The 12,376-nt window shown below is 38.5% G+C and overlaps 1 protein-coding gene across 1 annotated transcript in view; it reads right to left on the bottom strand.

Moving 5' to 3' along the window:
* The window catches only part of vwde (von Willebrand factor D and EGF domains), a 141,401-nt gene that overhangs the window by 36,302 nt on the left and 92,723 nt on the right, over positions 1-12,376 (bottom strand). The window contains exons 18-21 of the mRNA XM_078422030.1: positions 9,150-9,369; positions 7,581-7,724; positions 7,270-7,485; positions 2,960-3,118 (exon numbers count right to left, since the gene is read on the bottom strand). Coding sequence (XP_078278156.1) covers positions 2,960-3,118; positions 7,270-7,485; positions 7,581-7,724; positions 9,150-9,369 — 739 coding nt within the window. The remainder of the gene's footprint in view (positions 1-2,959; positions 3,119-7,269; positions 7,486-7,580; positions 7,725-9,149; positions 9,370-12,376) is intronic.

Here is a 12,376-nt window from a genome sequence, read left to right as displayed (position 1 = left end):
AATGTTTCTCAAAGTGAAAACCTTGCTTAATTTTATTAATAACAGCTATAAACAATAATATTATATTATAAATCATTAAATCTGCAAAAATAAACATTCATTATAAGGCTGTCCATGGCACCATCTTTGAAAATTTATATTTAAAAATCTTTAGGAATGAGATACAAAATTAGCTGGAATGTTTAATTGGTGTGTGCCTGTCAGTTGCTCAGTAAATACTATTGACATATTAAAAAATTCTACCATGTATCCACTAGTGTAAGTACACTGATGAAAATGAAAGTAATTTGAAAGGCATTCCTATTTATATTTAACTGTGTTCGTAGAATAGTATATCTAAGTTGTTATAATTTGATGTCATCTCCAATCAAATTAAAATGAAGATTACGAGCCATTTTGCGCTATTGCTAAAGACCAATTTGACTCTCAAAGTCTTCGATGGGTTATGTAATAATTGTTTAATCAATGAAAGTTTTGGCTTCTATTACATCTGAGATTGCAGTTCTCTATATCAAAAGAAAAATCATTTCTTTCTGCCAATTGATTTGAACCATACAGTGCGAACAAGCCAAACCATATCATTACATCCCCATCCGAGAATGAAACAATTTTCCAAAGAAAGAATAATCCAAAGTTGTGGTTTAATCATAACATCATAAATCATCTGGGATTTTGTTCCCTCCTGATACATTTATATATTTGGAAGAAAATTGTTCTGGTCACAAAGATATGTATAATTCTTTGTGTGTTCATATACCTCTCTTAACAGTTATTTTTTCCAATATGAAAGTATATTAATTATTGAACATCAGCAGTGGTGCTGTTGCTCCACAGCTCCATTGACCTGGTCTCAACCGTGTCCTCAGATGCTGAATATGTTCTTCATGCTAAATTCAATGGATTTCTCCCAGTGCTCTAATTTCCTAACATATCCTAAAGTTGGCTTGTAGATTAATTGCGTGCTGTACCTTATCCCTAATGTAGGAGAGGATAATTTGGAGGAATTGATGGTTGTGGGAGAGAGGGTTGGTTATAGGAAAATAAATGAGGGAATGGTATTGATGGGAATGGTGTAGGAACCAGTAAAGGCAGAATGGGTTGAAGGTAACTTCCTGTGTCAAAATTGGAAAAGGAAATAAAAGAGCAAAGGCCATCTTTGGCACTAGAATTCCTTCAATCTCATCCACAACCTAAATTTCTATAGATTTGCGATATTACAGGAGGTGAATCATGAATATAAACTCTGGTATTTTATTTAATTCTTCACATGTTTAAATTATAATGTTTTATTCTTAATTGCTTACTGTATATCGTGTTGTTACTTGCGAGCAAAGCACCAAGGCCAATTCCTTGTATGTTTACATACGGTATACTTGGCTAATAAAATTTATTCAATTCGATTCAATTCAACTGAACTAAAAGCAACAATTTGAAATAACATTCCCACAATACAACAATAAGCATGGAATGCTCCTGTGACTAAGAGCACAGCAGCTGCAAAATCAATTTAACAATTTAAAATAAAAAATGACTTAGCATGTTCAGGTATTTTGGGTTGCAGAGTAATTGCTGACAATACTGTATTAGCCAGTAATATGGGGGTGGAGTGGTGCAAATGATTTGCAATTACCTATTGAACAATAGAATCAATCTGCTCAAAAAACAAAGCTGACGGAACAGGAGAACTAGAAAGTACAGCATCTTTGAATAAAAGCCAAGGTAATTACCCCAGAGAAATTACAGAGAAAGAACAATAGTAACAGATAATTTATAAAATCAATCTCAGTTATTTGCAGTGTGGTTACCCAGCATGATTACCATGGCAATTATTCAAAAGCATCTCCACTCTGCCTGGCTGCACTGCCTGGCTCAAACACCAATTCATGGACAAAGGATTAAAAAAAAAAATTAGGTTTTATGATATAGGTTTCACTGGAATTAAATGAAAGTCTTTCCAATGTCCATCCACCCAAAATCGACACACCTTGACATTCAAATGTATAAAGAGTTAACTATTGTGGCATGATAAAAAGCTCAGGATAAAGACAGATTATTCAATCACTTGCATTTTAGATGACACACTCCAATGGCATTGTGGTCGCTTTTTCTGCGACAACATATATTAAACAAAATGTTGAGATTAAAAAAATCTCTCAATTCAATTTCACTATCCAGCACAGTGAAATTTAAATTAATTGTTCGGGCCTCTGTGTATTTCAGCAAATAAACATAAGAAGATCACAACGGCTAATAAAATGCAGGGTAGACTAGATAAGCTCAATGGCTTTATTAACTTCCAAAATACTTACATTTGCTACAATTTACTTTAATTTCAATAAGCATGTTATTTATGAGATCAGAGATCCACCATCCAATCGGAATGAATAGTCGGTTCCAGATCCCAGATTAGTCCCGATGACCCACATGTGTAATAGTTCATAAGCTGTAGGAGCAGAATTAAGCTATTCGGCCCATCAAGTCTACTATGCCATTCAATCATAGCTGATCTTTCTTTCCCTCTCAACCCCATTTTCCTGCCTTCCCTCCATAACCCCTGACACCCTAACTAATCAAGAACCTGTCAATTGCAAATATTTGGCCCTTGGATGATATGTGGGTACAATTGCCTGAGTAGCTCAGTAATAACCCTACTTTCACCCACCACTCCAACTCCATAGTGAACCTGACCCATTTAGCAGGGCTGTGGCTTCTGACTTTTTTTTTGCAGCAATTTAGATGAAACTGGAATCTTCCAGTTTATTCTTTAATGCTTCCTTTAAAGATGTAATAACTTTGAACGAAATGTATTGGTCATCTTCATACCTTTGTTATTCATCATAGTCAGCATAATAAAGCTAAAGAATACAATGAAACTGTAAGAAAGAATTATTATTAAACCGTGGCACAGCTAATGTAGTTCGCCTTTAGTCACAACTATTTCATTAGTGTAAAATCTTACCGGAAAAATCAATTCTGGTGCACAAGTGGCCATTGCCACTAAATCCTGGAGGGCAGAGGCCACATGTGTGGCCGACCTCTGGTGGCATGTGGTCATAGCACTGTACCCCAGCAAAGCAAGGCTCACTGGCACATCCTCTACTGAAGTGAGGAATGTGAACTGAAGGAAAAAATATATATATATTACAAATCAGCAACTAAAACACCGAGGGGATAAATATTTAAAATTTAGAAAATGATTGGTGCACTTAGTTAGACTGAATACACATACAGACGGCAAGAAGTGCATACGTTGGTATATTCACATACACTATATTTTATGACCAAATAATTACACTGTCCTGCAGCAAAGTTGTAACTTCTAAAACTCAAAGATTAAGTACTCTAACACAATATGGTCCAAAATATTTGTGCTTACATTCTGCTATTCACCAAATTCCATATTAAATTATGTGGCTCACTTCATCCAAAATCATAATCCAGAAGGAGTTCATCTATTCACATAGTAACAGATGCATGCTCCTCGAGAAGATGTATGTGTTACTATATAGTTACTAATAATGTTTTAAATAGGAAAAGTAGCAAGCAATACCGTGACATTAGCAAACAATGTGGGTATCAATTTGATTAGGGTAAATATGCTCATAATATACCAGACTTGATATTTGATTTTAAATAAAGTGCGACTTATTACTGGCAATGGAAATTTCATATCAACTCACATGCTTTAATGACTACTATCCCACACTGTTATTAAGAACAGAACAGTGCAGCCCAGGAACGGATCGTTTGGCCCACAATGTCCATGCTGAACATGATGCCAAGTTAATCTCATCTGCCTGTAGGTGATCAAAATCCCTCCATTACCTGCATATTGATGTGCCTATCTAAAAGCTCCTCAAATGCCATTATTATATCTGCCTCCACCACCATCCCTGCCAGCACATTCCAGGCACTCACCACCACTCTCTGTGTAAAAGAAACTTGCCACTTACCCTCTTACCTGGGAAAATAAATTCTGACTGTCTACCTTATCGATGCCTTTCATAATTTGAAATAATAGTATCGATTCTCCTCTCAACCTCTGACATTCCAGAGAAAACAATCCAAGTTTGTCCAAACCCTCCTTATAGCCAACACCCTCGAATCCAGTATGTGTACGAAGGAACAGCAGATGCTGGTTTAAACCGCACATCGACACAAAATGCTGGAGTAACTCAGCGGGATAGGCAGTATCTCTGGAGAAAAGGTGACGATTCGGATCGAGACCCTTCTTCAGACTGCTCTAATCCTTAAATCCAGGCAGTATTCTGGTAAACATCTTCTGCTCCCTCTCCAAAACCTCCACATCCTTCCATTAATCGGATGATGGGATGACTTTAACCGCACACATTAATCCAAAGGCAGCTCAACAAAGTCATCCAAAGCCGCCACATGACTTCCTCACTCGTATTCAATGCCCCAATCGATGAAGACAGGCATAATCATACACCTTAAGACACAAAATGCTGGAGTAACTCAGTGGGACAGGCAGCATTTTTGGATAGAAGGAATGGGTGATGTTTCGGGTCAAGACCCTGCATCAGTCTGAGTTACTGCAGCATTTTGTGGCTATCTTCAGTGTAAACCAACATTTGCAGTTCCTTCCTACACATATCATACGCCTTCTTTACCATTCTCTCTACTTGTGTTGACACTTTCAGAGAGATATGGACTTGGGTCTTGCCATTAACTGTATTACTTCCCCTTATATTCGACCTCCCAAAGTACATCACCTCACACTTGCTCAGATAAAATCCATCTGCCATTTTTCACCCCATTTCTGTAGCTGATCTATATCCAGTTTATTTTGACAGCTTTCCTCAGTCTGCAATTCCATCCATTCTGGTGTGATCTCCAAACTTAAACGATACACATTGAATAAAAAATGCTAATTTCATCTGACATGTATGCTCCTCTATTGATTGAGGATGTTGAAAATTACATGAGGATTTGATCTTTGTGTAAATTGAGTGATAATTATATAGATAATTAAAGGGCTGTGTGCATCAAGTCCTGGATGGAGCTTGGTATGACTTAAGCCATTTTACGATTGACAAAACCGCTTGACCATCCTATTGACAGTTCATTGGGGATTTACAGGCCCACACTGACAATTTTACAGGACATAGTAATATTATAAAGGAGGGTGGAATATATTTGAGAATATGACAAAAGATAACTACAAGATGTTCAAATATTGTAAGTCTTGAAGGTTCAAATGCCTATGCTCTGAACGTAAAATGGATGTCGTTTTCTGCCAAATGAAAGCTTTCTCTTCTGATACGATGGGCTGATTCCTGTATGATTCTCTATTTCTCAAATGCTTATTAATTGACTTCTACCATGATTTTTGGTAGGAAAGGATAGCAACTGGGAGAGGTGGCACGGTGGCACAGCAGTAGAGTTGCTGCCTTTCAGCGCTTGTAGCACCAGAGACCCGGGTTCGATCCCAACTACAGGTGCTGTCTGTACGGAGTTTGTACGTTCTCCACGTGACCTCGTGGGTTTTCTCCAAGATCATCAATTTCCTCTCACACTCCAAAGACGTACAGGTTTGTAGGTTAATTGGCTTGGTGTATGTGTAAATTTTCCCTAGTGTATGAAGGATAGTGTTAATGTACGGGGATCGCTGGTCGGCGCAGACTAGGTGGGTCAAAGGGCCTGTTTCCACGCTGTATCTCTAAAACTAAAGCTAGAAGTGGAAAACTATTAAGAGACAAAACATGTGTCACAATTGTGTCAACTAATCTCAATATGTACAAACTCACAAGGCTTTGGCTCTTCTTGGCTGGATCCAAGTCCTTCACATTTATTACAGAAAGAGATTATGTGATAAATTAGCACTTCAATTGCCTGAACTAGCGGCAGATTTGCAACACTGCATGATCTGTAACTTCCATGCACCCATGTGATGGACAAGTGAATGCCAGCAACGACTTGAAAATGGCCCTTCAAGCACGTGGGTTTAGGTATTCTTGGGTTGGAAAGAGAAAGTCCGGGCTCAGAGCCACAGCACGAGATGTCTGAGTAGAGGAAACACAGATCAGGAGCAGGAGAGATGACCTGTACCAGAGGATATGAGGGGACTTCAGGGGCTGATGATACTAAGCTGGGGGGTAGTGTGAATTGTGAGGAAGATGCAATAAGGCTGCAGGGTGACTTGGACAGGTTGTGTGAGTGGGCGGATACATGGCAGATGCAGTTTAATGTAGATAAGTGTGAGGTTATTCACTTTGGAAGTAAGAATAGAAAGGCAGATTATTATCTGAATGGTGTCAAGTTAGGAAGAGGGGATGTTCAACGAGATCTGGGTGTTCTAGTGCATCAGTCACTGAAAGGAAGCATGCAGGTGCAGCAGGCAGTGAAGAAAGCCAATGGAATGTTGGCCTTCATAACAAGAGGAGTTGAGTATAGGAGCAAAGAGGTCCTTCTACAGTTGTACCGGGCCCTGGTGAGACCGCACCTGGAGTACTGTGTGCAGTTTTGGTCTCCAAATTTGAGGAAGGATATTCTTGCTATTGAGGGCGTGCAGCGTAGGTTCACTAGGTTAATTCCCGGAATGGCAGGACTGTCGTATGTTGAAAGGCTGGAGCAATTAGGCTTGTATACACTGGAATTTAGAAGGATGAGGGGGGATCTTATTGAAACATATAAGATAATTAGGGGATTGGACACATTAGAGGCAGGAAACATGTTCCCAATGTTGGGGGAGTCCAGAACAAGGGGCCACAGTTTAAGAATAAGGGGTAGGCCATTTAGAACGGAGATGAGGAAGAACTTTTTCAGTCAGAGAGTGGTGAAGGTGTGGAATTCTCTGCCTCAGAAGGCAGTGGAGGCCAGTTCGTTGGATGCTTTCAAGGGAGAGCTGGATAGAGCTCTTAAGGATAGCGGAGTGAGGGGGTATGGGGAGAAGGCAGGAACGGGGTACTGATTGAGAGTGATCAGCCATGATCGCATTGAATGGCGGTGCTGGCTCGAAGGGCTGAATGGCCTACTCCTGCACCTATTGTCTATTGTCTATTGACTTTACATTATGTTTGCAAAAAGTGACCATTACAGGTATCAGACTGAAGATCCCTCAATCTGGCACCTTTGGTTTAAATGTTTGATATGATTAGTTAAAGTAAGAGCAAAAATACATTATAATAAATATGTCATTTCTAGAATCATACCAGAATGCCTGATTTCTTGAATTACCTTGCTTAATTTCAGCTTTATGATTGCCAATTATCTTTATTATGAAAAAAATTAAGTTGGATTATTACTTGCCAGGGCCAGAGCTGGTGGTGATGGAACTTTGCTCATCCTCATTTGTCCATAATACTGCCTCTGTAATTTCATTCATGTCAGTAACATAATCTTCAACATCCACGTCTTGTAACTCCCTTTCTTTTGCCTCAGCTTCCTCATCTATAAAAGTGTAGTCTTCATCGAAGATCTCAGTTGCTGCTGTAATTGGGGAATCATAAGTATTTCTGCTTTCAGCTGGAACCAAGGATAATAGGAGTAATTGACCCATTGAGCAACATCTGAACATAAAGATTTAGTATTTACTTGTACACAATCAAAAGATTACATACATTTTAATGTGCACACATTTCCATTTCCATCCATTTCTGGTGGACATGAGCCACACCTATAGGAACCAAATGTATTATAGCAAGGCACTGTTGGAAAGCACGAGTTAGCTTCACACTCATCAACATCCACTTGACAATTGGGACCTAGAAGTAGAGGAGGGGAGTGGCAGTGAAACACAAAGCACAAACCTAATTTTTGCAATGATATGGAATTATAATCTTCAAAATACAACAGATTAAATATTTAACTATTCGGATTGATGTTTAATACAAAATTCTATTGTTATTTCTCATCATATTTTGTTCCCTTATCCCCCCCCCTCCCCCTCCTCATAGAACCCAGTAATCTCTCAATAACTCAGTAGTGACCATCACCCAATTGTGGTTAAATGTGATTATTAGCAACTTTTTCAAGGCATCATTTTTTAATTTAATGCAATTCCGACTTAGGGCTCTTTATGATCAGACCTGTCGGACGGGTTGGGATGTGATACTCTGGTCCAATTCAAAAGTCTAATTTCTTGGATGGCACTCTTCAATCAAGGGAAATTCCAAGATAGAAACAATCTTTGGCAGTGTTGCCCATTAAAATGAGAGGATCCTGAGTCATTCTTATTGTAGGTTACAAAAAGATTATGTGATTGTTGAAGTTGAAGTGTACCCTTTGGTTGCAGTGCAAGGCATTATAGTTCACCAAGTTGATTTATGAACATCACAACATGCCGAAAATGCAAATCAGGTTTTATGTCAGAGAACTAAAAAAATATGCAGGAAAAACTCAGCACGTTAGGCAAGAGAAACAATTAACGTTTCAGATCGAAGGCCACCAGAACTGAGAAAGAGAGAAAGCAAGTTGGTATCGATGATAGTGAATGTGGAGAAGGGCAATGAAATGGACAGGAAATGTTTGTCGTGGGTTGACAAGAATGGATAGTTAAGCTCTTTTATCTGTGTAATGCTTTGCTAATGGAGACTGCAGATGCTGGAATTTTGAGCAAAACAACAGTGCAGGAGAAACTCAGCTGGTCAGGCAGCATCTGTGGAGGGAATGAACAGACAATTGAAGTCCAAAGAAGGGTCTTGAACTGAAACATCATCTGTTCATTTCTCCAACAGATGCTGCTTGACCTATGAGTTCCTATATTACTTTGCTTTTTCTAAATGTGAAGTCTAAGTGATGTTGCACAGACTGGCTACCAGGATGTTCTGAGCAGGCCAGAATATACACAAGAACGAGAAAGGGGAGGTGGAGGGAGTTTTGACACTTTCCTTCTGTTTGTATCAGGATTGCCAATTTGTACATGCCATTCCCCTTTCCTTCATTTTTTTTCTTTCTATGAACGATCGATGCATGGATAGTCTATTATTGATTGAAATAGGAACTGGAGCAATGAAAAGTCAGCAAGCTTCATTATTCTCTGTACACTAAACCCCACCATCACCCCGAACCCCATAAAACTGTTTTGAACATTGGAAGTTAAACTGATTTGGGAATATTTGTAAGCTGAGGAAAACAAACACTGAAATATAAACCTTGTATGGTTATAGTAGTGTATATAAACTATTTACCTTGAAAGCCTTCTTGACATTTACATGAATAACCTTCCGCTTCATCTACACAGTTGCCAAACCCACATGGGTTGGATTTGCAGTCATCAATATTCACTTCACAGAAACTTCCTTTAAAACCCATGGAACACATACAGATGTACTCTCCACTTCCAGGAGGAAAGTTTATATTTGTAGCACAGGAACCTCCATTCAAACAGTTGCATGGCTTTATAGTGACCTACTCAGAAATCACAGTATTACATTTCATAAAATAATAATTGAAAGGACATATGTGACATTGTCTGCATCTCAAAGTTCAAATGGTTAGAGTACATGACTGAACTGGGCAATTTTGTCCTATCTTTTAGATTGTATTATAAATTCTTTTGTTCACAGTCACAATGGAAACTTTGTTCAGCTGTTATTATAATTTGTCAAGTTTATAATAATTTCTGTTGTTAAGAAAAGGGCAGGTTCAAAACATAAAATGTTAAACTCTGATTCCAACATGAATGGGCTAACAAGAAGCAAAAGAGGGAAAAGAGGGAGAAATGGAAACCATCATTTACCCTTCATAAAATTAATCCTGGTGATTGAGTCATATAATACGACTGCAGCCTACTTCCCAAATACCATTGACTTTTATTCTTATTTTAACATAACTTTATTATTATTTGAATAACAGTCATTTCAGGAGTCACATAATGAAGAAAATACCAACTGTGCAAATACATACATCGAAAATTAATTTTCCATGAATGATCAGATGTTTTGTTTACTTTATTAATAGTTAAACAAAATGACTGAGCACATGTATATGGAAACAACAAATTGGTACAGAAATTATTCTTCTGAATGTTTTGATCTTATGGTGAGTGGAAAGTGTATCTCCTGACACTTTTAACATGCAATTAGTTTGGAAGAATTGATAGTGACATTAATAGAGGGGAGGGGGTGAAATAGACCAAAAAAATATTTCAAAACCAAATTAAAAATAGCTTCAAACTAGGAATATGTTCAGGAAGATTAATCCTTTTTCCTTTCTGTGACTTAAGTAGAAACTTATTGGTGAGTAATTATAGGTTTTATCCCTGGGGAAACAACAATCTTTTAATTTCCTCAAGGAATTCTTTAATAAATTGTATGGGTAAAAGGGCGGCACGGTAGCGCAGCGGTAGAGTTGCTGCTTTACAGCGAATGCAGCGCCGGAGACTCAGGTTCGATCCTGACTACGGGTGCTGCACTGTAAGGAGTTTGTACGTTCTCCCCGTGACCTGCGTGGGTTTTCTCCGAGATCTTCGGTTTCCTCCCACACTCCAAAGACGTACAGGTATGTAGGTTAATTGGCTGGGTAAAATGTAAAAATTGTCCCTAGTGGGTGTAGGATAGTGTTAATGTACGGGGATCGCTGGGCGGCACGGACTTGGTGGGCCGAAAAGGCCTGTTTCCGGCTGTATATATATGATATGATATGATATAACACGTTTAAAGGAACATAAGATAAGGAAGCAGGAAACTTTATGGCCTCTCCACACTACTCAGCCACCCATTAAGATCATATCCGTGCCTCAAGTCAACTTTCTCACTCAATCTGCAAAATCTCCAGAGCTCTTTCACCTTTGAATACTGTATGTTCAAAGACTAAACAGTCTAGCCCTCCGAGGTAGAGCATTCCAATGATTTACAACTGCCAACAAAAAGTGCTTTGGGCACCTTATTTCCATTTAACCTCTCTGTTCAATGATTGCTTTGCCACTCAAACTGTGACCTATTTCCAAAACATACATTCTATACACACACATTAGCATAAACACTGACTGAATTTACACCATGTGAACAAAGACCTACTAAAATACAGACAGTTTATAAACCATACTGTAAATAATTGACTCGAGGAACATTCAAGAATTTTTGCTGGTGTTTTCCAAAATGTTGATAAAATATTATTACTGACTTACATTTATCACATTAATGATCCGATGGATAAATATTTCTTCAGGATATGATATTAAAACAAATAAACGCAAGTTTAAATGTGTAAACAAACCGTGAATTTGTGGTCACCTTACTTAATCTCAGTGGTATGAACTGGAAAGGAATCAGTCTGCTTCCTAGTCCCCAACCACCTACATTTAGAAGGGTCAGATACATGTGACTGAGATGAGCTGAGCCACCACACTCTGCATGTGCCCGTGAGTTGGAGCAAGACCTATCAGTGAGTGGGCCTTAGATAATGTACCCGTGAGGCCCTGTAACTGAAAAAGCCCAGTAGCATTTGTCAGGATGCCTCACCTATGGTGCAGGGTTTCTAACAGAATGTAGTTATATCTCATCGCTTTTAAAAAAAATGCAAATATGTTACGTAAAAAAATAAAGTTTTAAAAACACATTACGAATAAATAGGTAATGAAGTTAAAAAATTGAATCAACTAAACTTATACTTTTTACCATTTCCAAATATATGTTATTGGAGTTATAGAGGCATATAGCACAGAAACAGGTATTTTGGCCCAACTTGCCCATTGCAACCAAGATGTCCCATCCACATCAGTCCCACCTGACCGGTTTTGGCCCATTTCCCTTCAAACCTTTCCTATCCATTCACCTGTCCAAATATCTTTTAAATAACACCTGCCTCAACTACCTCCTCTGGCAGCTCATTCCATATACTCAGCATCCTCAGTATGAAAAAGTTGCACCTCATGTTTCTATTAACTTTTTCCCCTATCACCTTAAACCTATGTCCTCTGGTTGTTGATTCCCATATTCTGGGTAAAAGACTCTGTGCATTCATCTTTTCTATGCCCCTCAAGACCTTAAAACCCTCTAAAAGATCACCCCTCAGCCTGCTGCGCACCAAGGAATAAAGTCCTAACCTAACTTGGCCAACCTCTCCCTAGAGCTCAGGTTTTCAAGTCCTGGTAACATCCTCATAGTTTTCTCTGCACTCTTTCCAGCTTAGCAACATCCTTCCTATATCTGGATGACCAAAACTCAACACAATAATCCAAATGTGGCTTCATCATTTTCTTATACAACTCTAACATAACATTTTCTTGTACAACTCTAATGTAACATAACAATTAAGGGTCAACATATGGAAAGCCTTCTTGACCACCTTATCTACACGTGACACCACTTTCAATGAACCCTGTACCTTTACTCCTGAATCCTTCTGTTCGACAACACTCCCATGGTCTCTGCCATTCACTGTGAAGGTCCTGCTCTGTTTCGACTTCCCAAAA

The sequence above is a fragment of the Rhinoraja longicauda genome, chromosome 2, assembly GCF_053455715.1.
Source record: "Rhinoraja longicauda isolate Sanriku21f chromosome 2, sRhiLon1.1, whole genome shotgun sequence".
NCBI classification, from domain to species: domain Eukaryota; kingdom Metazoa; phylum Chordata; class Chondrichthyes; order Rajiformes; family Arhynchobatidae; genus Rhinoraja; species Rhinoraja longicauda.
The sequence above is the reverse complement of the archived record's forward strand: the minus strand, read 5'-3'. Positions and strand labels throughout refer to the sequence as shown.